The sequence below is a fragment of the Anas platyrhynchos genome, chromosome 7 (genome assembly GCF_047663525.1).
Source record: "Anas platyrhynchos isolate ZD024472 breed Pekin duck chromosome 7, IASCAAS_PekinDuck_T2T, whole genome shotgun sequence".
Taxonomy (NCBI): domain Eukaryota; kingdom Metazoa; phylum Chordata; class Aves; order Anseriformes; family Anatidae; genus Anas; species Anas platyrhynchos.
Window position 1 is genome coordinate 23,765,949 of NC_092593.1, and position 22,450 is coordinate 23,788,398.

The following is a 22,450-nucleotide window of genomic DNA, read 5'->3' on the forward strand; positions in this document are numbered from 1 at the left end:
ACTTATATCACTGGAGTAAAATATTTAATGTAGTAAATTATTTTTTTTTTGAAAAGAGGTTAAAAACTGCACTGTTCAGTTAAGCTGAAAGCAACAGAAAGCTTCCTCTATCTCATAGAATAGGTCATTAGTTCTGCACTTAACAGGTTTACTGAATTTTACACACAGCAGTGAAACTTCCCCTGGAGGAGTGGAATCAGACCAAGAATCTGCACCACCACCTAAAGATTTAGGAAAACATGCAGCAGTTCTGTGGAGTTGTGCCAGTTTTGAGAATCTCATGAAAGTCAGCAAGTTACTTTTCTTTAACTTTTGATTTGTTTTAGTTTTTTTAAACTTTGTGCATGGAGCTACTCTATCCTCCTAGTTTTAAAAACAAAAATTCCTCTACAGCTGTGTGTTTTGTGGTGGCAGCATACATTTTTGATCTATTGCCTGCCATCCCTTTATAGAGCAGGTTTGTTTTTCTGAGAAATATCCATTTCAGTAAATACAGCATTAATTCTACTTCAAGATCTCTTTACTTTATTCCAGTGTATTTTAAGTCTGTCACCTGGTATCTTATTGTTCCCTTTTGCCTGAAAGGAAAGGAGTCTTGCAGTCTTTTTAGTTTAAAAAAATAATAAATATGCTTTCAGTAAGAGTAAAAATAATGATGATAATGATAAGGAAGATCAATAAGTTTGCTAGGGTACTGTCCTTCAGAAAAGTTCCTCCTTGTTCTTTGAGTTTCTGTAAACTAGCATTAGCTAGTTTGAATTGCTGCAAAAATCTATCTCTGGTGTTGAATACTAATGCTGAATCTCTTAATTTTCAGGCCCAGGTTAAAATGCAAAGCCTTAACTAAGGCATGAGTTCACTGTATGCTATTCAGGGAGATCGTGGCGATCTCTGCTTTTGCCAGGATTCTAGCCCTTGTTACTCTGTCAGTCATGCTTTCATCTGATATCTTTAGTTTATCTGGGGTAGGTTACGCTGCACAGGAAGGATTTATGCAGGGTAATTTGAAAGAGGTAAAGGTGTAGGGCTAGGTGTAGGGGAGAATGGTGTTTTTTCCCCTCACCTGCATTTTCTCTAACTGTATGAGAAAGTATTAGAAAGGCCTTGCTGGCCCCCACCAGTGTAGTTTTCATGGAGTAGTTCCTCTCAGTGATGAAAGAAAGGTGGGGCTGTTTAAAGAAAGAATGGGAGCCTGGCTTCTGTTGATCATTTGCGATTTTAATCCAGTAGCATCTGTGAAGATTACGTTGGAGATGCCTTTTAGCATCTACTCTTGCTGTTTGCACAAGACTCAGTTGTATCCCCTCCTCTACTTTCCTTCCATGCTGTGAGGAGTCCTGGGCCCTTTCTAGTCTGTGCTTGTAAGGCCCCTTGGTCTTTACAGCGGCTGTTCTCTGAAACCTCTCCAGCTCTTTGACATATTTTTGGAAATGCAGAGCCAAAAATGTGCACAACACTCAAGATGGGGATGCACCAGGGTTCTGCAGATCAGTGTAAAAAAATAATCTGTCTTGTTTCTCATACCTGCCTTGATGATGCATAAATGAAGATGCCTTGATTTTTTTTTTCCTGTACTGACTACTAGTCTAGTTCAGCAAAATATGCATGTAACACTTTATTTGTTTATTTGTTTGTTCTTGTGGTTACATCACAGCTCATCATTCTTCATTTGTCTGCTCAGTTAGGAAGGAGCTTGGAACCTTAAAAATACTATCAGTGTGCTATGTCTGCCTGAAAGACCTTAGTATCATTCACCTGTTTGGAGAGTCCACTGTTTGTTCCAGATCACTGATGCAGGAATTAGGTAAACTGGACCAGTGTGTGACCAGTGTGTGGCCAGTTGCACTCCTGAGTCTCTCTTGGACTCAGGGCTCAATAAGCCCTGACCTTTCAGCCTGAAGAAGAACCTTTCCTTCAGTACTGTAGCAATGTATTTTCTTTAGTAGCAATTGAGGTAGAACCCCTGTGGAAATCCAGAGGAGTGTGTTCACTGCATCCCCATTATTCACTTTCTTTTCACACGGTCGTAGAGCTCGAGGGGTTAGTGAAACAGGAATTCTCTTTATGGAAGTTGTGCTGACTGTCCCAATAGACCATGCTTATCTACCTGTCAAATGATCTTTATTACTGGCTCTACTATCTCAGCAGAGGTAGAAGATGCTTGTCTGAGCAAACAAACCCGTTTTTCCAGGGAGGAAAGTAAGGTGTTTTTTTTGTTTAGTGTTTTCAGGGACTTCTTGCACAATCAACATATGTACAAAGCTTACCCCTGAGTAACTAATTGTAATTGTGTTTTGTGCAGTAAATTCACTAACTCTCTCTCTCCTGGGACTTTTGTCTGTCTTGAGTTAGTTGTTAGATTTCTGTTTGAACTTATTCAAGGACAAATTAAAGGTAAGATTACCTTTGTAAGCTAGCTGTAGCAATAGGTAGGCAACACCAAAAACTATGTCTAGAGAAGAAATGCCAAGCTGAGACAAGGTGCTCTGTACCACTGCAGACTCACAATTTACGTTAAACTTTTGTTGTATACATTTGTTGCTTGTTGTGCTTTCCTGTCTACAGAATTCACTTACCTGTTCTGTATGGATATGATGATACATAACAGCAGTCACAGGAGGGATCACAGAAAATAGTCTTCCAAGCTGAAGAGTCCAGCTGAATTAAGATATAGTTGTAGCCTTTCATCTCTAGTGATACTTTTTTGTTTGTTTGTTTATCCCAATGAGGTGAGCTGGAAGGTAGTTAAGATGAGGAAATAAAAGGAATTGTTCTCTTTGCACAATTGGTGACTTAATTGTAGCTGAGAAGGACAAGGTCATAACTGGATAGTCATGGTAATTAAATAATCCTGGAGGAAAGATCCATGGGGCCTAATGCAGTGACGTTATATACTATAGGATAGTCAACTGCTGAAAACTCTTCATACAAAAGGAGGGGCTTTGTTTTCCTTTTTTCAGAGAGTGCTTGTGCATATATCATAAACATGTACAAGGTGTGCAGATGTATGCAATTAAGTTGCTACCTCACTAGGGTTTGAGTATGGGACCAGCCTCACTTGTTCTTTCATTTGATATGCATGAGTATAAACAGCTCCTCTGTCCCTTGTCTTGTAACTAACTCTTCATCTGTCACATGGCTAAGCTCTTGCCAAGGGGTTGTGACAGACACATTCGTGGCACTTGATGGGTTTTGATGCATTTTGAGGATGAGAGAGAAACCTTTGACTGTTTTTCTTGAAACCATTCTAAGGTATATTGAGCTGGGTTTGTGTGTCTGAGGTTGCTTTGGTTTACATTGCAATGTGTCTGTACATACATGCCCTCTGTCTGTAACTGACTTGTAAACTATGACACTTTCTACATTACTGGGAGATCTTTCTTAAAAATGAAGATGGGCGGGGTGGAATGTCTGAAAAGCCACATGCTACAATTCCCAAATATCACAAAGGAACACAATTTCTAAGTTGTTGACATTTTCTTTGATTTTTGTGTGAAGTATAGGACGTAAATAAAAATACGCAGTTGCATGAAAACTAAATGAACAGAAGCTTTGCAGACTTCTTTAAATCCATTTTTTCATCTAACTTAGTATTTGTGCTTATGTAGAATCAAAAGAAGTGTATCTGACATACATTCTTTTAATTGAAAATGACCCTGTGTAATATTGACTTTTCAGGTACAGATTAGGTGGTATGGTATTACCTACTTTTAAGGAATGGATAGAAAAAACCTTTGGAGCAAGTCTGGAGCACAAAACTACCTCTAGAGTAAGTAAATAGCTGAACCAGTTCCTTTGAACGTTAGTCGTGGTGATTGTCAAAAACAGATTGTTAAAGATGATTCAGCTGTTCGTCCTGAAGATTGCCTCCTATATAATTGATTTAAATAGTGTATTGTAACACTTCAGAGTTGCTGTTTGGTGTAGAAATATTACATGAAACTTTCAGTGATTTAGCTTGACTTGTCATTCTACATCAACTGGTAGTACTTTAATTGGACTAAATGTCTCCTACACAGAGAGGTTTTAGTTCTTGTTTGTAGGCTGCTTTTTAAGATTGTAGAAACTGTTAGCCTAGATGGAATTATTGTTTATGCAACTGTAATCACCCTTTGTGATGACAAAGGTGGAAGATACAGTAACATTCAATTGCACGGTGTTTTTAGTGTATTTGATGTTATCCACGTTCTTATTTGACAGTAGTATTTTTCCACACCTGGATGCTGAAGACTGACTACCAGAATACCTAAGATTGAACTGAATGTTTAAAAAAACCAAAACTGAATATTCTGGGTTTTCTGAAGTATACATATTATGCTTTTCAAAAAGAATAACTCAACTTGGAGTGAGGTCATTTTAGGAAGAATTCCTTTGAGGCTGCAGGATTCTGACTCAGTAACTGCCTAAGCAGCACGGGAAGCAGGCTGTGCTGTATGCTTGTATGATGACTGCACAGTGACTGCAGTGACACTGCTTCGGTAACAGTTTTTTAGCCATTACTTGAGTAACTTGAGTTCAAGATTTTGTTTTCCCTGAAGCAGGTCATCTCATTGGGCCTGAAAACTTGAGCACTTCAGTCTTCTGCTAGTCAAGCCATTCTTTCATCTGCTATGACTTGAAGTCTTCCCATGTGACAATATATTTCAGAAATCTTTGTCTTGATGGGTTTGTTTTCCTTGACTGAGGTTGGTCTTGACTGGCAGGTGCTCAGAGCAAAATTGCTTTAATTCACTGTGACCAGTGGTCCTGAGCGCAGTTGTTCCCTTCCTACATGTATAGAAGGTACAGAATAAGCAGAACTGGGGGACTAGGGCAGATTCTTGAATATTATCTTGATTCTACAACACATCCTGAAGAGCTAGTTCACAGGATATCTGCCAGCAGTGTGTATCTGGACTTCTCATATCTAACTTCTCATAGCTATGCTCAGGTACTACTGCAGGTCCCATTTTCATGTCTTTCTGATAGCTCCTGGTTTATATTTCAGGTTGTCATACTGTATTGGTTCTCAGAACTGTATTGTCATCAGAGCATAAAGGAGCTCTTGGCCCATATGTCCTTCTGTCTCAACTCTTCCTGCCTCTGTGCAGTAGGACTGCAGGGTTCCCTGTTGCATGCAATCTTTCTGTTGTAATTAACAGTAGTAAATGTAGTTGCTTTTCTGATGCTCAAGGCCAGATGACATTTTTTCCTTTTCAGTCTAGACTTATTACATACAGCAGTTTAGACCTGGTTCATGTAGGTTTCCTGTCAAGCCGTTAAGTGTATAAATCTTTAAAATATCTCAGTCCCATAAGAATAAATAAAATTATTTTTGCCTGGCATTCTGCATAGGATTTATATGAATATTAAATTTTCAGTCTTGAAGGTGAAAAATTAGAGGACTAGAATGCTTGCAAAAAAAAAGAAAAATCAAGGTACCTAGTTATCCATGGGGAAATGCAATAGCTTTAAGTAGTTCATCTTCCTCCTGTTGAAAACCGAGATATTCCAGCATTTGATGTTCAACTTGAAATGAAACAAAATGGTTCTGTCTACAAAAATCCATGAAGAAACAAGTTTAAACTAGAGAACGTAAGCAGAGCTAGCAGGGATTTTCTTTACCAAAGCGGTTTAAAGGTCTTTGTTCATTTCATATTGCTTTGTTTCTCATGTTTTCCAAGTTTGTTAAGAGTTCTGCTCCTTGGGTTAGCAAGCAGTGCTGTGTGAATCTGCATTAATAGCAGACTAGCAGGAGCTAAGAGCAGCAATCCAAGACCTGACTTCCCCTCTGTTTATTCTGACTGGCCCCTAAAATCATGATCTCTTAAGAGCAGCATGCCTCTCACCTGAACAGCACAATCACTAGCTTCTATATTTGTAGGTGACAGCGTGAATATGTTGGAGGGAGAAGCCTTTTTCTCAGATAAAGCCCTTTCCTCAGATGTCTGACACCTTAATTCAAGTATAGTATCACCCTTAAAAAGCTGCTCAAAACAGCATATCTCCCTTTTCCCAGAAGTAAATCATTATTAAAACTGTATTTTCATTAGGTCATGTGCCCCGTATGAAGAATGTTAAAACAAAGACTTGGCTATCATTTTGTGCCCCTGAGGCTTCATGAGCCTCATGAGACATGAACCTAACTAATGCAAATATTCTTTCCTAAGTGATCCCTATAAGTACTCTTAATTTCTGTGTAACCTTATGTACTTTCTTCTGAGGTGGACCCTGGTAGGCAACCTATTCATCTCATTACTTGAAAATTCTCCTTGTGAAGGTTAAATCGTCTTTTCTTCAGATCTCACTGCTCTCTGGCCCATCCCGTTCAGAACAGACTGCCATAGTGGCAGATGTGAGACTATAATCTTTTTTTTTCCCCTCTCACTGTTAGCTTGGTAGCTGGTGCTATCTTCTAAGCTTTTATTTTAGCAAACCACCAGTTACATGTTGGCAAAAAGTGTGAGCACTTCTGGAGGCTATATGCAGAACAAAGAGGAGTGAAACTCCCTATTCCAGGAAAGGAAACTTGGATGTGTGGATATATTTATATATAATAATAATATATATTTTTATATGTGAAAGGCTGAAAAACTTTTTTTTTCCAAGGAGCTGATCAGGACCTCTATCTAGAGGTTTTCTGAAAACACCTGCATGTTAATGATTGCACTAGTATTTTATGAAGTCTTGCTGATGTGTGAGGTCTGCTTAAAGCATTCCTGTTATATTAGATCAATCACACTTAAATTTCTGGTATGTGACAAAAGGAGGGGAAGTAGGTTGGTAGAAACAGAACTGGAAGTGCTGGAATCTGAATAGTATATGGTGGCCTTCGTATGTATTTCTCTGTATTGTAGGAGGAATTTATGTTCAAAAAGGAATTTTGACCTTATCCTTTCTCAACAGGAGAGTCTTTAGTCCTATTCAGGCAGTTGTTTTTCTTGAATTCTGTAAAACAAAGTATTTTGTCTAAAATGCCCTCATATGCTAGTTCATTTCCCCAAATCTGTTAGGAAGAAAAAGGGTAAGAATGCACTACTGGAATAAAACTTTGTGTGCATCTAGTCAGCTGAATACCAAGCAGGACAAATGGGATCAATGGCTGAAGACGAGGAAAAGAACTTCTGTATTTCTAATCTTAAATAGCTACATTTTGGTATCAGTTAGTGGCAAACTGTTTTAATTTTTTTATTTTGTACAGAAATGTGGTAATAGGGAGCCTACCCTTAATGAACATGTTTTCTTGTATCATAGGCATCCTTAAATGTTAATGATGTACCTCCATCCATTGTAAATGAAGAATTTCTTCAGGATCTTAGAGCCACTAATATCTCATACTCACAGGATGCAGAAGATAGGGTATTCAGAGCTCATGGTAAGAGAACTTCATTTATATAAGTGTACTTTAGATGCTTCCTGTTTCAACTTGTTAACTTATTGTTTGTATTTCAGGTCACTGCCTCCATGAGATATTTGTTCTCAGGGAAGGAATGTTTAAGCGAATTCCTGATATAGTTGTATGGCCTGGTAAGCTTAACTATTTTTTTCTTCTTGCTTCTCAACTGTTTATGAATTCTTGTGCTTTCTTGTCATGGGGAAGCTATCTTTTGTTCATTGACTTCACTCGTCTTTAGAGAGCCTAAAGGATTCACTTCATGAGGAAGTTGAATTCGTTATTAAATATAGTTGAAGTTTCAGATGAAGGCTGAATTTTTGACTTGAGTAACCTCAGCATATTGAGAACTTGTATGTGCAGCAAGAATAGTTGTCTAAATGACAGCCTAAATCTTGTTTTTAAAGGAGAACGTGATGATATGAAGGTAGTGAAATGTTTGTAGTAAAGAATTTGGTCTTATGACATGCAGTTCTTCAGAAGTAGTTTAAAAAGTATGACACCTGTAACTCCAATCAGAACACTTTACAAAGGAGCATTGACTCGAAGAAATGGCAGTGCAATCTGAGTACTGGCTAGACCCATTTTAAATAGAATAATCACTAATGCTGTTGTAGGTAAGAACATGTAGCAGAAAATAATGCTTGATTTTATCTAGTAGAAGACAAATATTTAAACTGGTAAAACTTTGTGCTCACTTGTGTGAATTTTCTATTTGCAAGTCATATTTCTCAGGTCACTGGGACCTACTTTCCATGTGCTGTTCTTCAGTAGCTAATGAAAAAGGCATCAGGTCTAAGTACCTAAGCTGTATGAATCCAACTTTTTTTTTTTTTCCTTTTATTACTTTCTGAAATTTCAATAGCTGCACTGTATTAGAAACCCCAAGATCACTTTATTTAGGAAAACAAAATTGCATGGGAAGGATAAAAAGAGACGCTGTAAGATGCTTCTGAATATTTGAGGACAGTTACTGATATGACAGCATTGGTGACTATGAACAGTGTTCATTACCACTCCACTTTATTTTGTGCAGCTCTGAAAGCAAATGAAGTAAAATGACTATATTGGTTTATAGCTGATCTGTATGGCCAGAGTTTGTAAGCCTATGTAGTCAGGTCTGCTTATTCTCTGCTGTTTGCAAAAATTCAGGTGCATGTAGCAGCTGATCTTTATTTGATGGTCCTTCTCCTTCCCTGTGCACATGTGTGTCTGCTTCCACCCTTGACCTGATGTACAATACATGCTGAAAAAGTAAATTTGACCAGTAGGTCTACTTTTGAAATGGAACGTCAGCCAGGAAAAAAAATATTTGTTCAGCTCTCAAAAAAGATTAATTTCACTTAAAAGAGATTGGACAACCTATTTTCAATAAAGCTTTGAACTTAACTTGTTCTCCAAGATACCTCAATTGTTAACTGTGTGGTAGCCTGTCTTACCATGAGAATTGCCAGAAGGTCTCAGTCTGTGAGCAGTGACCAAGTCTATAGTAATTTCTTTATAGTTTAGATGTGAAACAATTCTACATTTACTGTAGAGCTTTGCTAATTTTCGGTCCAGCCCTTTAGTGTCTAAATCTTTGAAATGTTTTCCTTTCTGGTGTCAGAAAAGGAGCTGCTAAGTATCTAGACTCTGATTTTTAAGCAACAGTAAGAAGCACAAATCCTCTTTTTAACTGTTTGTTATTTGTTTTTAGTTTGCCATGAAGACGTTGTTAAAATTGTGGAATTAGCATGTAAACATAATCTCTGCATAATACCATTTGGTGGTAAGTATTATTAAATCTCAGATCTGTTTAACATCACCAGTGCAAAAGTATTCTACTGCAGTTCAATTAAATCTGTGTTTTTTTTAATATATTGTATCTATAGTTCAAAAGTTAGATCTATTAGTACATTGAGTGCTGTCAATTTTCTTATCTTGCAGTATTAAAAGCTGATCTATTTAGTTTAGCAAAAGTTAGTAGAAGTGTAAAAATCATGAATATTAGGGGTGCAAGAGGAGAGATTATAAGAGGTTAAAATCTACCTCTGTGCTTGGAAGTCTTTTATGTTGAAGGTATTTTTTGGATACATTTCTTGTGCTCTGTTCCCACAACTGTAAATTAGTTTGTTCATCAGAGTGCAGTGTATTGTTGAATCTCATAAGTCCATGGAGGATAGTTGTCAGATGCGATTTTGCAAAATTGTGAACCATAATTCTAATTTCCTTTTAGACACTGACCAACTTGGAAGTTAGAGTAGATGTTTCTCTTGTAAAGAGTTTTCAGGAAACGTTCCGGGTTTTGTAGAACATAAGCAAAAACCTGTATAATCTGGGTCCTTCTCAGTCTAAATAATTTCTGAGGAAGTTCACTTTATTAATTGTGCATGGTTTTTCCTCTAAACCTGCAGAGGTAGTGTGAGTTACCTGTTTTTGATTTGGACAGCAGGTAACATGGGATGTTGGCTCTCACAAGCTTATTTCTGTAAGAAGTGTTTTGTTAAGAATTCTGTGTGATAAGTCCGTGCCTTTGTGCTTGTGCTGCAGGCCCATTTAGGAAGGATGTTTACTATTTGAGAATATAAACATGTCATTTCAGCTCCATTAGTTTGATATGATGCTTGTTTCTCCCTAAAACGCTTGCCAGATACACTTGGAGAGCTGTATGACTGCTACAAATCATCTTTGGTACCAGTAAATGAGTATAGGTGAGAGCAGCAACATTGACTAGCTCATGTTCACTGACCGGGATACAGGAAGATCTTCAGGTTTTGTCCAATCTGGTATATTTAACTACGGTCAACTTCTGAAGCTATTGTAGGGGTTGGTATTAAAATATCGTCTTTCCTATTACTGGAAACAAAGATGCTGCACCTGAAGAGTACTGGTGTTTTATTAGCTGGCATCATCTCTGTACTTGCCACTGCTTGTTCTTCTCTGTAGTCTCTTTTTTCTTATGGCTTTTGGAGTCTTTGAGAAGCCAAAGGCTTCTTGGACGCTGTTCTGCAACATGCAATGAAGATGCACTAGAAACCGCCAGAAAAGTTTGGTATTTGTTTTTATTCATCCATATTTATAGTTACACTCTTCCAGTTTGTTTCTTGCTTTCAGGTAAGTCTTGCATTCCTAAATTAAGTAGACCTCTTCACTTCCACCTAGAAAGTGGGCTGTAGTGCCCTTTGTAGTGCTCTCAGAAGAATACATAGAAATGGCTATCTCTTTCTTGGGTGGTTTCATTTCTTATCCCTCCCTGCTTGTAAATTCTGCTCCAGGCTTTAGAGCAGCAGATGAGATGGTCACAATTTCATGGCTTGTTATCAAGTGCTGTTAAAGCCTTCTGTTTGCTACAGTGTTGCCTTGATTTTGTGAAACTCTCAATTGACCAGGATAGCTTTAGAATATTAATCATTAGCTTCAAACGGGTAATTTCAGTGATCGTATTTTATTAAGCTCAATGTTACAAATGAGGGAGAGAAGGATGGGTATGTGGGGAAAAGGTTACCTGTGAATTTTTCAATTGCAATATCCCTTGCATATTTTCAGGGGGAACAAGTGTCTCTAGTGCCCTTGAATGCCCTGAAGAAGAAAAAAGAACAATTATCTCACTGGATACATCACAAATGGTATGTCTCTTTTCTAGGGGGAAAAAAATAGTTGAAATTTCTTTCTTTGTTGAAGAACAAATATGAGATGGAAGTATTAACTTGTACCATGTATGATTAAATTAGTGCTCCTTCAGTTACAGTGATACTTTGTTTAAGCTAGCCCTGTACTTTATATGACCCGTGTACTTAGAGTAAGAAAAAAAAACATCCTGCTGTTGAAGCTTCTTCCGGCAGCTTTCTTTAAATCAAAATCAGAAGAAGGTGCTATTCTTCTATATTGGAATTGTCTGAATTAAGTGAAAGTCTAGGAGGAAGCTGTTTGTTCTTGAAAATTATACTGTTTTTTACAGACCTAAAGATATACTTCAACAGTGAAGGCTGATAAGATGGTGTAATATCTATAAGTCAACCTGCAGTATAAACTTTTTTAAGAAATAAAATAAAAATGTGGGTTTTGTGTAGATAGCATCGCGAGAACGTGAAGTTTTATGGCATTCCAGAAATTAAGTTTTGTAAAATTTAGTCTTAGTACTCAGCTTTCCTTTATAAAGAACCTTTGTAGTTATAAAATGACCATTTTGTGGTTATTTCGTGGTTACATAGTAATGAGATGCTTCAGAAGCAGCTCTGTATCTTTTAATGTAATTCTGTACTGTTTCCTAGCACCTGCAATGCTTATTAACTCCTTTATCCTTGAAGGTAGTACCTGGGTTTTGCCTCCCTTTTCTCTGCTTATTCCATGATGGTTGGGTTAAGTTAGTAGCTTCTGAGTGTTTCTGGCTACAAAGTGACTTTTCTTCTACAAGGCAGTTGTGCATTGAAGGAAACTCTTCATGCGCCTATGGGGTGAAATCCAGAGTACAATATTGGTTCAGGCCTTTGTTTGAACTTACTGACTCATCGCCCACAGCTTTGACTAATGTCTGGTTTGGGGGTGGGAAAGGAATGCACTAAACTCCTGCTATCATCCTTTTGTGTTGGCTAGACATGTAATTATATATATCAGGTCAGGAAACAGACTGCTTTTTTGAATGCTTCTTGAATAATGCTGCCAAGCAATTTTTGTGGTCATTGATGTGGAGTGAAAATAAAGAAACTAGGGTGGAAAGCACTCCCAGGGCAATTAAGTTGATCAGACAAGTTTTACTGTTTTAATACGCAGTTAATGGTTATCTTTGTATTACATGTAGGGTCTGTGTTGCATAAAAACTCATTTATATAGCATCTCAGATCAGTTAAGTAGTCCATGTTGAAACCGAAAGTGTTTTCTGAGTAAAAACAGCTGGCTATTGAGGGGAAATAATTGTTTTAAAGTTAATTGTTCATAGTTTAAGCTGGACTACAAAATTTGCCACTTCAGGAAGCAAGGCAAACTGAAGCTAGAGCTGTTCTCCTTCTATGCAATATAATAATGCAAAATTATACAAGTGCCGTAGAAGTGATTTGGAGCACTTGCAGGAGCTCCCTATATCTTTTCATTGTCATGAAATTTGTTGATTTCAATAATAAACTTCTCATCTGACGTCAATTTGGGCATACATATAAAAACAAAATCTGTCTTTGAGTAAAAGGTGAATCATCAGTCTTCTGCTGTAGTAGACAGTTCTAATGCAACACGCAGCATGTAGTTCAGAGCATAAATACTATAAGCATTAAGAAATAGTGATTTTTAGCTGTAATAAATGGAAACTGCATAAATGACTGTAGAAGAACTGTATCCAGAAATCTGAAGAAGGTTGGACAGTGTTGTTTTGGCTAATGAAGCTTGATGTATTTTTTTGTCAACAAGTCAAGGCTTAAGTTCTGTATAATAATTAAGGCTTCTGAAAGATACTGAAGTTGAATAACCAAACCGCCAGCAGTTTTCCTACCAAGTCACTGTGTGAATGTGTAATATCTACACTTAGTGTATATATATACTTAGTAGCACAACGTATATATATACTAAGTATCTACACTTAGTGTGTGTGTATATATATATATATATATACACTAAGTATATATAAATGTAAACATGTGGCTCTTGTGGTCCTTCAGATAGTAATTCTTGTTGAAAATGAGTGATATTAGCTTTATTCAGGAAGACAGACATAGTACATAGTATGCATACTATTATTTTCATTTCTATGTTGTCATGTTAATATATTCTTACTTTTGATTGGCTTTCCAACAGAATCGGATTCTCTGGATAGATGAGAAAAACTTAACAGCGTGTGTGGAAGCTGGCATTGTTGGACAAGATTTGGAAAAACAGGTATTTTTTTAACTTGTCAAGCATTTAGTATTTCTCCATAACATTCTTTGTTGTTCCTCATATCTTGTCTAAATTGCTGCATTACATACATGGTTATGAACATTATGTGCATAGTTAAGGGCCACATCGGATGCTGTTTGATACACATTTTTAAATAACAATTTTTCTTTTAGATATAGCTGTAAAATACATGTACACTAAGTTGTTACATCCTATGAATTGTCACTATGCTTTCTACTTCAGACCTTGGATACACTCTTGTGGTTGCCAGGCGTGACACGTTGTGCTTGTTTTGTGTAGTACAATTTGAGTACTGTGATTATGCCAGTGCAGACTTCCACTGAAATATAGACAGAATGCAGGTATGCATTTGGATAGTGCAGCAAAGGGAACTGCTTGAAAGACCGTTTTGCATCTTGCTAGTGTTAACTAGAGTACAGAGGGATTTTCACATGAGGGCAGCATAAGCAAGATAGAGATGAGTAGGGTAAAAAAAAAACACAAAACGACAACAAAAAACAAACAAACAAAAAAACCTCAAAGGTCAATACTATGAACATGTGGTAAGTACAGGTATATGAAACAGGCAAGGCTTGGAGGGAAGAAATTGTGTTCTGGTGGCAGGTAGGTGGAATGTGTAATTCTCATGAGTCCCTGCTGGAGTAACAGTAAATGCAAGAGTAAAATGAATTTTACTTTAAGGTTGGACTGTATTAGCAGCAGGAGTAAAGCATATTAGTTCTGTTCCTCCTTGTCTTCTAGGAGATAGTACTGACATGAAATTTTGGTGAGCATACAAGGAAAAAAAATAATCCAACTTCAGTTTTCATAACTGAATTTACCGGCATTGTCTAGAAACTGTGCTGTGAAAATCACACAGGTTAAAAGCCACCACACCTTTTTTTTGGGTGCTGATCTTCCTTAGTAGGCTTCCTCACTAACAGTTATTTTGAACCTTACAACACTAACTAAAATCAAGAGCTGGATTCTAAACAAATAACAGAACCTGATGAAAAATTAGGCTGTTTTTGAATGGGGCATTCAAAATAAACGATCATTACACTAGCTAAAATTACATGTGATAGTCATGTGATTAAGACACCATTTTATGTGAGATGAGAAGATAGATTCATTAATTCCAGATATTGTAGTGGACTCTATTGAGGAGCCTTGAATTGCTTGCTTTTCTCAGAATAATAGGACGTGGATTAATAGCCAACAGGAAAGAATCAAAGGTGACAAAAGGATAATAAAGATAGAACAATATATTCTTTTTATTTATTTTGTTAAGGAGTAGTATGAATCCTATTGTGATTCTATAGGAAAGGCTAGTATATACAAATTGTGGATAAGCAGGCCATGCTGGCTGTCTCTTCCATCTGAAAAGTATATAACACAATCTCTGCTCTATTCTGTCTGTAGCATGTCCTATTTTATACAACGCTATTCACAGTGTTTGGATCTACTGCTTTGTGCATGCCCAGTCAGTTACAAGTATTCAAAAACATGGTCTCTTGCTGTGCTTATGTTTGTACAACTTGTAGAAATCTGTAAGCTGTGACTGAAGAAAATTTCTTGTCCTCTGCGGGTATGACAAGGCTTCAGCACTTCCCTAATGTCATCAGGAAGCACTTAAAGTCACAAGCTCTTCCAGTAAGAGAAAGGAGCATGAGCTAGATGAGTCACGTAGCCATTACATAGACATAAACAGTCACTAAAGTTAGAATCACATTGTGCTACAGAACATAGTTAATAACCCACATTATGTGGTATCTAGTTGGATGTGGGTATTTCAGTTGCCCACTGCAAATTGATCATCTCAAACACTAACACAGTTATCACTTAACGTGAAAGTGCTGGGTCTTTAATTCTTTCTGTCCAACAGCTTTGGTATTGCAATTCGAAGGGCATCCAATCAACCTCAGGTGCTGTGCAGATGGCAAAGCCAAGCTAATACAGAAAAATGAGAAACAAGTGACTACTTAATGTACAGGAATGCATGATCTGCCTCACAAATAGTTGACAGCATTGCATACAGGAAGCCCAACCAGATGGCTGTATATTAAAACACATCACTCCTTGAGAGAATTAAGTACAGGCAATTTGCTCACATTTTCTGCAGACCTGCTGCATATCACATTAGAATGGAAAGAACAAGAGATTAAGTGCCTTATTTATTGGCAGCATTTGTGCAAAGTTGGCAGTTACTTAGTTATAATTTTTTTCTGTATGTATCTGAATTCTCACCTTCTTACAAACAATAGAGGTCTTAGTTTTAAAATATGGGGGAGGAGTATTATAGGTTGATATATAGCACAACATATACACAGGAGAAGCAGAATCAATTTGTCTTTGATATATAAATGAAATGCAAAATTTGTGCCAGAATAATTGTGTGTGTTATCAGGATATTTGCTTTTTTAAATAAAATAAACCTAAAATATTCAATATTAAGCTAATGCAAGCTCTGAGAACGTATTTTTACTTTCTTTAGCTTGGTGAAAGTGGCTTCTGTACAGGCCATGAACCAGACTCCATGGAGTTCAGTTCACTAGGAGGATGGGTAGCAACACGAGCATCAGGCATGAAAAAAAACATCTATGGAAACATTGAAGATCTGGTAAATATTTTTAATACTTGTTCTAATTAATTATTCTTTTGATTGGTGGTTTAATTTATGTAATGACATGAAGTGAGAGGGAGAAGGAAGAATAAACTGCAAGTCTGTTAACAAGTGATACGGTTTTCATTTTGGTACTCACTGACTAGCTTCAGGAATTGTGTTGTCTTATCCTGTCCTTGTGGCCTTCTTCCACTTTTTTGATGCTCTCTATTAATCCAGTGTAATAATTCTGCTAAATTTGTAGGGTTGTTTCAAAAGGTGCATGCTCTCTCCTACCTGTTCTGCTTTCTTGAAGTTGTCTGGTGGGATCACTACATGTTGACAGCAAGCTAGTTCGATCTGCCTTCCCACTTCCATAGGCTTGTAGATTGTTTTTCTTCAAACCAGCACACTGATCTAATTGATCCTGTGTGCACACAACAGTGAATTGTAATCCCACTGCACAGTATATGGGGGCAATGAGGAAGGAAGCAAGGGACTGGGAATGGCAGTATTCTACTCTTAAATCTGTTTTAAGCATTAAAATGGTTCATCTTCATATTAACCCAGGTAAATTATTTCCTAAAGCATTTTGAATTAAAAACATACTTTTTAGTGAGTATATCGAAGTCAAATCCTGCCTCCTTGCTTTGAACTTCTAGCTCTTCTCATAACAGCCCTTTCTTACCTCTTTCTCCCTTCCCTTTCCTGCAGCACACTTTTTTGAGTTGTATCTTTATCACCTCAGGCTTTTTCATCATCTTGTAGTTCACAAACACGTCTGTTCTGTGCACAGAACAAACACTTGACTATCAGCGAATGAGCTTGGCAGCAAATAAGTAGTTTTTATTCAGTAGGTCTTGTTGAACTAAAACTGCTAGCACTTGTAAAGTATCATCTGTACCCTACTGCCTGAAGTGTTGCTGTCTGGTGTTGTTTTTCTTGGACTGGGAGATGTGAAGCAGAAGGCTTTTCTATCACAAGAGCATAACTTCAGACTAAAATGTAGCTTCTGAAATTTTCATTAGGAGGAAATAGGTTTGAAAGTTGATTCAGAAACGTTCAGGAGTTTCCTGATGTCACAGTGAGAAGTTTTAGGGAGGTGTTTACTTTCTGAGAAAATCTTACATCTAGAAATAGTGTGTTATATAAGCTGCCTAAAATCCACTTGTTACAGAATTACCAGTTCATAAAATGCATATAACAAAATTCTTGAACAGAACAGGATGAAAATTACTTAGGTACGTGTGCCTGAAATTTTTAGAGCCACTGTTTGAAATGCAGTAATTTTACTGTAGTTGAAAGCTTCACCTGCACCAAGGAAGGATTTTTTTTGAAATAAATTAGTACAGAATAAAAACAAAATCTTAAATATGTATCAGTCTTACTGAAGACTTAATATTGACAGAGTATTTCACTGTTTTATTTCTTCCTAGTAGAAGTATTTCTGTATCAGCTGATGACTAAATTAAATTAGCTTTATCAACCAACAGTTCTAAAGCAAAACTTAAGCAAGAAATAACATTTCTTCTGCTGCAAGCCATCTCTTTTTTCCTCTGTGAAGTATTGTGCGTGTTCTGAATTTAAACGCTAGTATTCATGGTGAGCACTGTCTACACTGAGAAACAAAACAGCCTTAACTGGTACTGTCTGCTTGTGGCCAACAATTGATTGGATTTGGCATAGAACTTGGAGCAATCTGTTGTGTGGGCAAACCATGCTGCATTAGAGATAATTGTTTGTAACAGTCCTGAGGTTATTCCGAAAGTTCTTTTGGGGCTGCCTGCGGAAAGTATGAAGTCTGCAGAGCTGAACTGTATAAAATGCATGTCATGCTTGATAGAAAATAAATATTATACAGAAAATACTGTACTTAATGCTAGTATGTATAGTTATTGTATATTGTTTAAACAGGTGATTCATATAAAAATGGTAACTCCCAGAGGAATAGTTGAAAAAAACTGTCAAGTACCTCGCATGTCAACAGGACCTGATATCCATCACTTCATTATGGGATCTGAAGGTATAAGCTCAGTAACTTCACATAAGTGCATCTGAATTCATTTTCTGTAATGGCTTGATGGTTTTAATATATGTAATGCTGTTGCTTCTGGTGTGTCTATGGGTGGCATTCTGCAGGCATGAATTTTTGTGTTAGGATGATACATTGAGACTTTTTTTAGGACTGAAGTTATGCAACTCTGAAAAGTACTTAAAACAGATCTGTGGAGTTACTGTACACATCTACTGTACACATCATGAGTTAGAGGGGGTTTGTAAGAATTCACCATGTACATGTAAATTGTCAGGAATAAATTGCTTACTACTGCAGTACTGAATTTTTAAATTTTGAATTTTTCAATACTTCTTGAATATTTTTTGAATACTGAAATTTTGAATTTTTCTGACTTAACGGTACTTTATAACACTATGGTAAACACTAGTTGAGTTGTGTGATTTGCAAGAATTCCATCTTGCAGGACTTTACTACTGAGTTTTCCTTTTTTTCTGAAGGAACGTTGGGAGTGGTCACTGAAGTTACAATAAAGATTCGCCCACTCCCTGAATACCAGAAGTATGGCTCTGTAGTCTTCCCCAACTTTGAACGAGGGGTGGCCTGCTTGAGGGAAGTGGCAAAGCAGGTAAGGTGAAGCTTTATGCTGAATTCATGCAAGAATGCTGGTTCTAACCTAGTCCAGGATCTAGGGCTAGGAGTATGCTGATGCTCTAGTCTTAATTATCAATTACTGGAAAGGAGTTAAGAGGATATGAACCTCATAAATGTATATGGCCAATGAGGCTTTTGGAAATGATGTGATGGATGATTGATCGTGACCATCATTTGCTTGGCATTCTTAGCCAAATTGTGGATACGCCTTCTGATGACTTCTTTTAAAAAAGTGGGAGTTGTTAGCATATCTCAGCACAGAGATTTTGGCTCTTTATCTCCTTCAAAGGAGAGTTTTATCCTGAGAGTCATTTAAGGCTATGTAGAAAGTGACCAGTATTTAGAGGAATTCAGCTGCAGCATACAAGTAAAGGACAGTTGAATTCATGGTTCTAAAGTGAAAAGGAACAAAAGTCATGCAGTGGAAGGATGTGACCTGTGTTTGCAGGGGGTAGAAAGCACTACCTGAAGCACAGAAATGTATTTGGGTGAGCTGGATGTTTTAAGGTGGAATTGTACTTATGTCTTAGTATTTAAGTAGAGCCTTCTGAGTAACATGATCAGACAACAGGGAAGTGGATTTCAAGTAACAGAACTTGGACACGGGTATTCAAATTGTAATGTTTTTCCTGATGGCTCTGCTTCCAAGCAAATCTTACACTGGCTAGCTTCTTTCTTTATCATCCTAGGCTAACTTTCCTTGGCACTGTGCAAAACATACCAAATCACTTCTGTGAAAGGAGGACTATATATCCTGAATTGGGGAAGTAATTTCAGAAATGTTTTAATTAATGCCAAACTAAATACAGCTTTACATTTTTCCAGTGATGGGTCTAAATTAATGACTTAATGTTCCAAGCCAGATGTTCAAACCGGTATGTGAATGACATGTATATGCTAGTCAGCAGCACTTGCCAGTTCTTCTGTCACATGCTTCTACTGCTAGTGCTTGTTCTTCCTATTAAAGGTATCTAAGCAGACTGTTTGGGAATGCTTAATTGAATGGCTGATCAACATTTTAAGTCAATTAGGGAACTAGTGTCTATTCCCTAGCTATGGGTTTAGAAGAGGAAAAAACCCCACAATATTAGCCACTTACATTGTTCCATTTCTAAGCTTCTGTTGCTACTTCTGTTTCACTGTTTTCTAAAGCCTGAACTACTTATTCTTTTCTTTTGGTGCTGCTTACATCAATCTTTTTAGCAATTACAAAGATCTCTAACAGAAAAGCTATTTTTTTTATTTATTACTCTACTTTTATGTAAGAAAAAGCTACCTGTAGGTTGTAGATTGGGTTGGTGTCATTAAAACCACTCATTCAGCCTTTTTATGTCAACCTGCCTGGTGAGATATTATTTTATTTTTTCCTTCTGCCCTTTTCCTGTTGTGTGACAAAATGTACATCATCAGTGATGATGAGGGTGAACATGCATCATTTTAAGTGATAGAAGAATACTTCTATATCTTTGTGATTAGGTTGAGGCTAGCCTAAAACCCATGCTTTGTTGTATTCCTCTAGCTATATATTTCACTACATGACTGGACACAGCCATCACAGATGGCATGTTATAAGCATATGTATGACCTAGAAGCGTACTTAGCAGAAGACAGCTATACTAACTGTTTTTCAGACTTCTATGTAGTGCATAGCCTAGATTGGACCCAGGCATGGATTTTAATTGTGACCTGATGACAGAATGTTAGTGTACCAGGTCTGGGTGGTTATTTTTGTCATAGCAGCCCATATGATGCTCCGTTTGGATTTGTGACCAAAACAGTGTTGATACATGCTAAGGTTTTAGCTGTTGCTGAACAGTGTTTATGCAGTGACAAGGCTTTCTACATTTACTACTCTGTTCCCCTAGTAGTTAGGGGGTGGGCAAAAAGTTTGTACGTAATGCAACTGGTATGGTTGGTCCAAATCAACCAAAGAGAGATTCCATACCAAATGATGTCAAGTTCAGCAATAAAGCTGAGGGAATTTTCTCAGGAGTTACCATTGCTTGGGAACTAGCTGGGCATCGGTTGGTTGGTGGTGAGCAATTGCTTTTGCATTACTTGTTTTCATTTTTATTTTTTTCCCTTTTACCTGTTCATCTGCCTTTATCTCAACCTGTAAGTTTTCTCACTTCTGCCTTTCTGGTTCTCTTCCTCCACCCCACTGGAGGAAAGTGAGTGAGCAGCTGTGTAGTGCTTACCTGCCTACTGGGGCTAAGGCACAACAGTTAGTCTCTTTTCAATGGATTTTTAAACTCAATACTCTTATCAAATATGGTATCTTTAGTGCATTATGGCAATATGGCTACTTTATAGAAAAACATTCAGTACTTGAAGGTTAAAGATCATGGGACTATGCCTGTGTTGCCTTGAGTGCAAACTGAAAATTCCCTATGCGTTATGTTTAGACATGCCTAATAGATGTTGCTTCTCAAATGAAAACAAGTTTATCATCACCAATTTTCAATGATGATAATGGCCATAGGTCTCTGATGTTAAGTTTGCTTCTTCTATGCTCTTTTTAAATGAAAATGTCACTGTCATGATTTTTGGCATACCTGTTCATAAATCTTTTATTCTTCCTTCCTCTCACTCCCCTAACTCTGCCTCCAAGAGATGTGCTCCTGCATCAATTCGCCTTGTTGACAATGCACAGTTCCAGTTTGGTAAGTAGGTAGATTTTCTCAGATGGATACCTGTTCCCAAGAGCTTTGATTATCTTAGTATTTGAAATTTGTATCATCTGGGAATTCTTTTGCTCAAAACCAGACAACAAAGGCAACGATCCCTACGTTCAAATTCCAGGTAGTACTGTAATATGTACTTTCAGAAACAGAAATCTGTCTTTGCCTCTGGAAAAACGCTGTCAACTACAATAGTCAGTAAAGAGCTTTGCTCTGTATATAGATGTGTAAGATTTTTTGCAACCTTTCCATTTAACAGCATGTAGTCTTCTGGGAATTTTGAAAAACTGGAGGCACTGCTTCTCTTTTGCTATTGAAGGCGTGGAAATGATAGTTTTGTAAATATACTTCTTGAAACATTTGTGAAGAATATTAACAAGTAGTCAGGTATCAGAGCGCAGGGGAGATTCAGAATGCAGGCATCTTACTTTGAAGGTAAATTGGTTGATGTAAATTTCCTAAGAGCATCACAGTCTGTGTACAGATTCCTGAGAAGCAGCAGTTTATTTTGAAAATATTCTAATGTGGTAGTGATTGTTTTGGGTGGGGGCGAGGCAATGACACGTCAAAAATGAGCTGTCTGGCTTTTGTTTTTAAAAAAGTTCAGATGTGGTAAATACCATAACTGTATGCAAACAGAATTAAGCTGTTGGCTTTTTTTACTTTTTAAATATAGAAAGTATAGAAAGTCAGTAAAGCTACTGGAGTATTACTAAACCTAGACATTACATAAATAGGACAACGTCAGATATGAAAATCAATCATTTTTGAACCCTTCTTATGGAAAGCTGTCATTTTAAGAGTAGAAACTTTGGCAAGAGATGTGTTCTGGCTCAGGGCACTCTTCAAGAGAACCTAAAGTTCCACAACACACAACTAGTACTTCATAGGACTTGAAGCACTTGCTAAGACCATGCGATTTTGATTATTCGCAGAAGATGAAAAAATGAATTGGGATTGACCTTGAAAACCTATATGTTAATACTACGAGAACAAGTCAGACTCTGATACCTGGTTTGAAGAAAAGCCTCAGTAATGAATCTTGACTTTAAATGGCATTAATCTGGAGATGAGAAAGCTGAGCTTTGTTTTTTGAACTAAGTTAGTATCTGTAGCACCTGAGAGCCCAGCAAGCATTGCATCTTGCTTTGGTCATCACTGTGTTGTACTCTTTCACAAACGTGTACAACAGAAGGCAGATGCAGTTCTTTATTTTTATTTGGGAGAATGCTTGACCAATTATAAGCTTTCAGTCCAACTCCAGATAAGTAGATCTTTTCTTTGTC

At 37.2% G+C, this 22,450-nt stretch overlaps 1 protein-coding gene across 2 annotated transcripts in view; it reads left to right on the plus strand.

Annotated features, from left to right (window-relative positions):
• The window catches only part of AGPS (alkylglycerone phosphate synthase), a 51,445-nt gene that overhangs the window by 10,989 nt on the left and 18,006 nt on the right, over nt 1-22,450 (plus strand). For both annotated transcript variants that reach the window (XM_072041011.1, XM_072041012.1), the window contains exons 3-12: nt 3,679-3,769; nt 7,234-7,354; nt 7,432-7,506; nt 9,069-9,140; nt 10,898-10,977; nt 13,133-13,213; nt 15,708-15,833; nt 17,730-17,838; nt 18,330-18,457; nt 21,095-21,146. In XM_072041011.1, the coding sequence (XP_071897112.1) occupies nt 3,679-3,769; nt 7,234-7,354; nt 7,432-7,506; nt 9,069-9,140; nt 10,898-10,977; nt 13,133-13,213; nt 15,708-15,833; nt 17,730-17,838; nt 18,330-18,457; nt 21,095-21,146 (935 nt within the window). The remainder of the gene's footprint in view (nt 1-3,678; nt 3,770-7,233; nt 7,355-7,431; nt 7,507-9,068; nt 9,141-10,897; nt 10,978-13,132; nt 13,214-15,707; nt 15,834-17,729; nt 17,839-18,329; nt 18,458-21,094; nt 21,147-22,450) is intronic.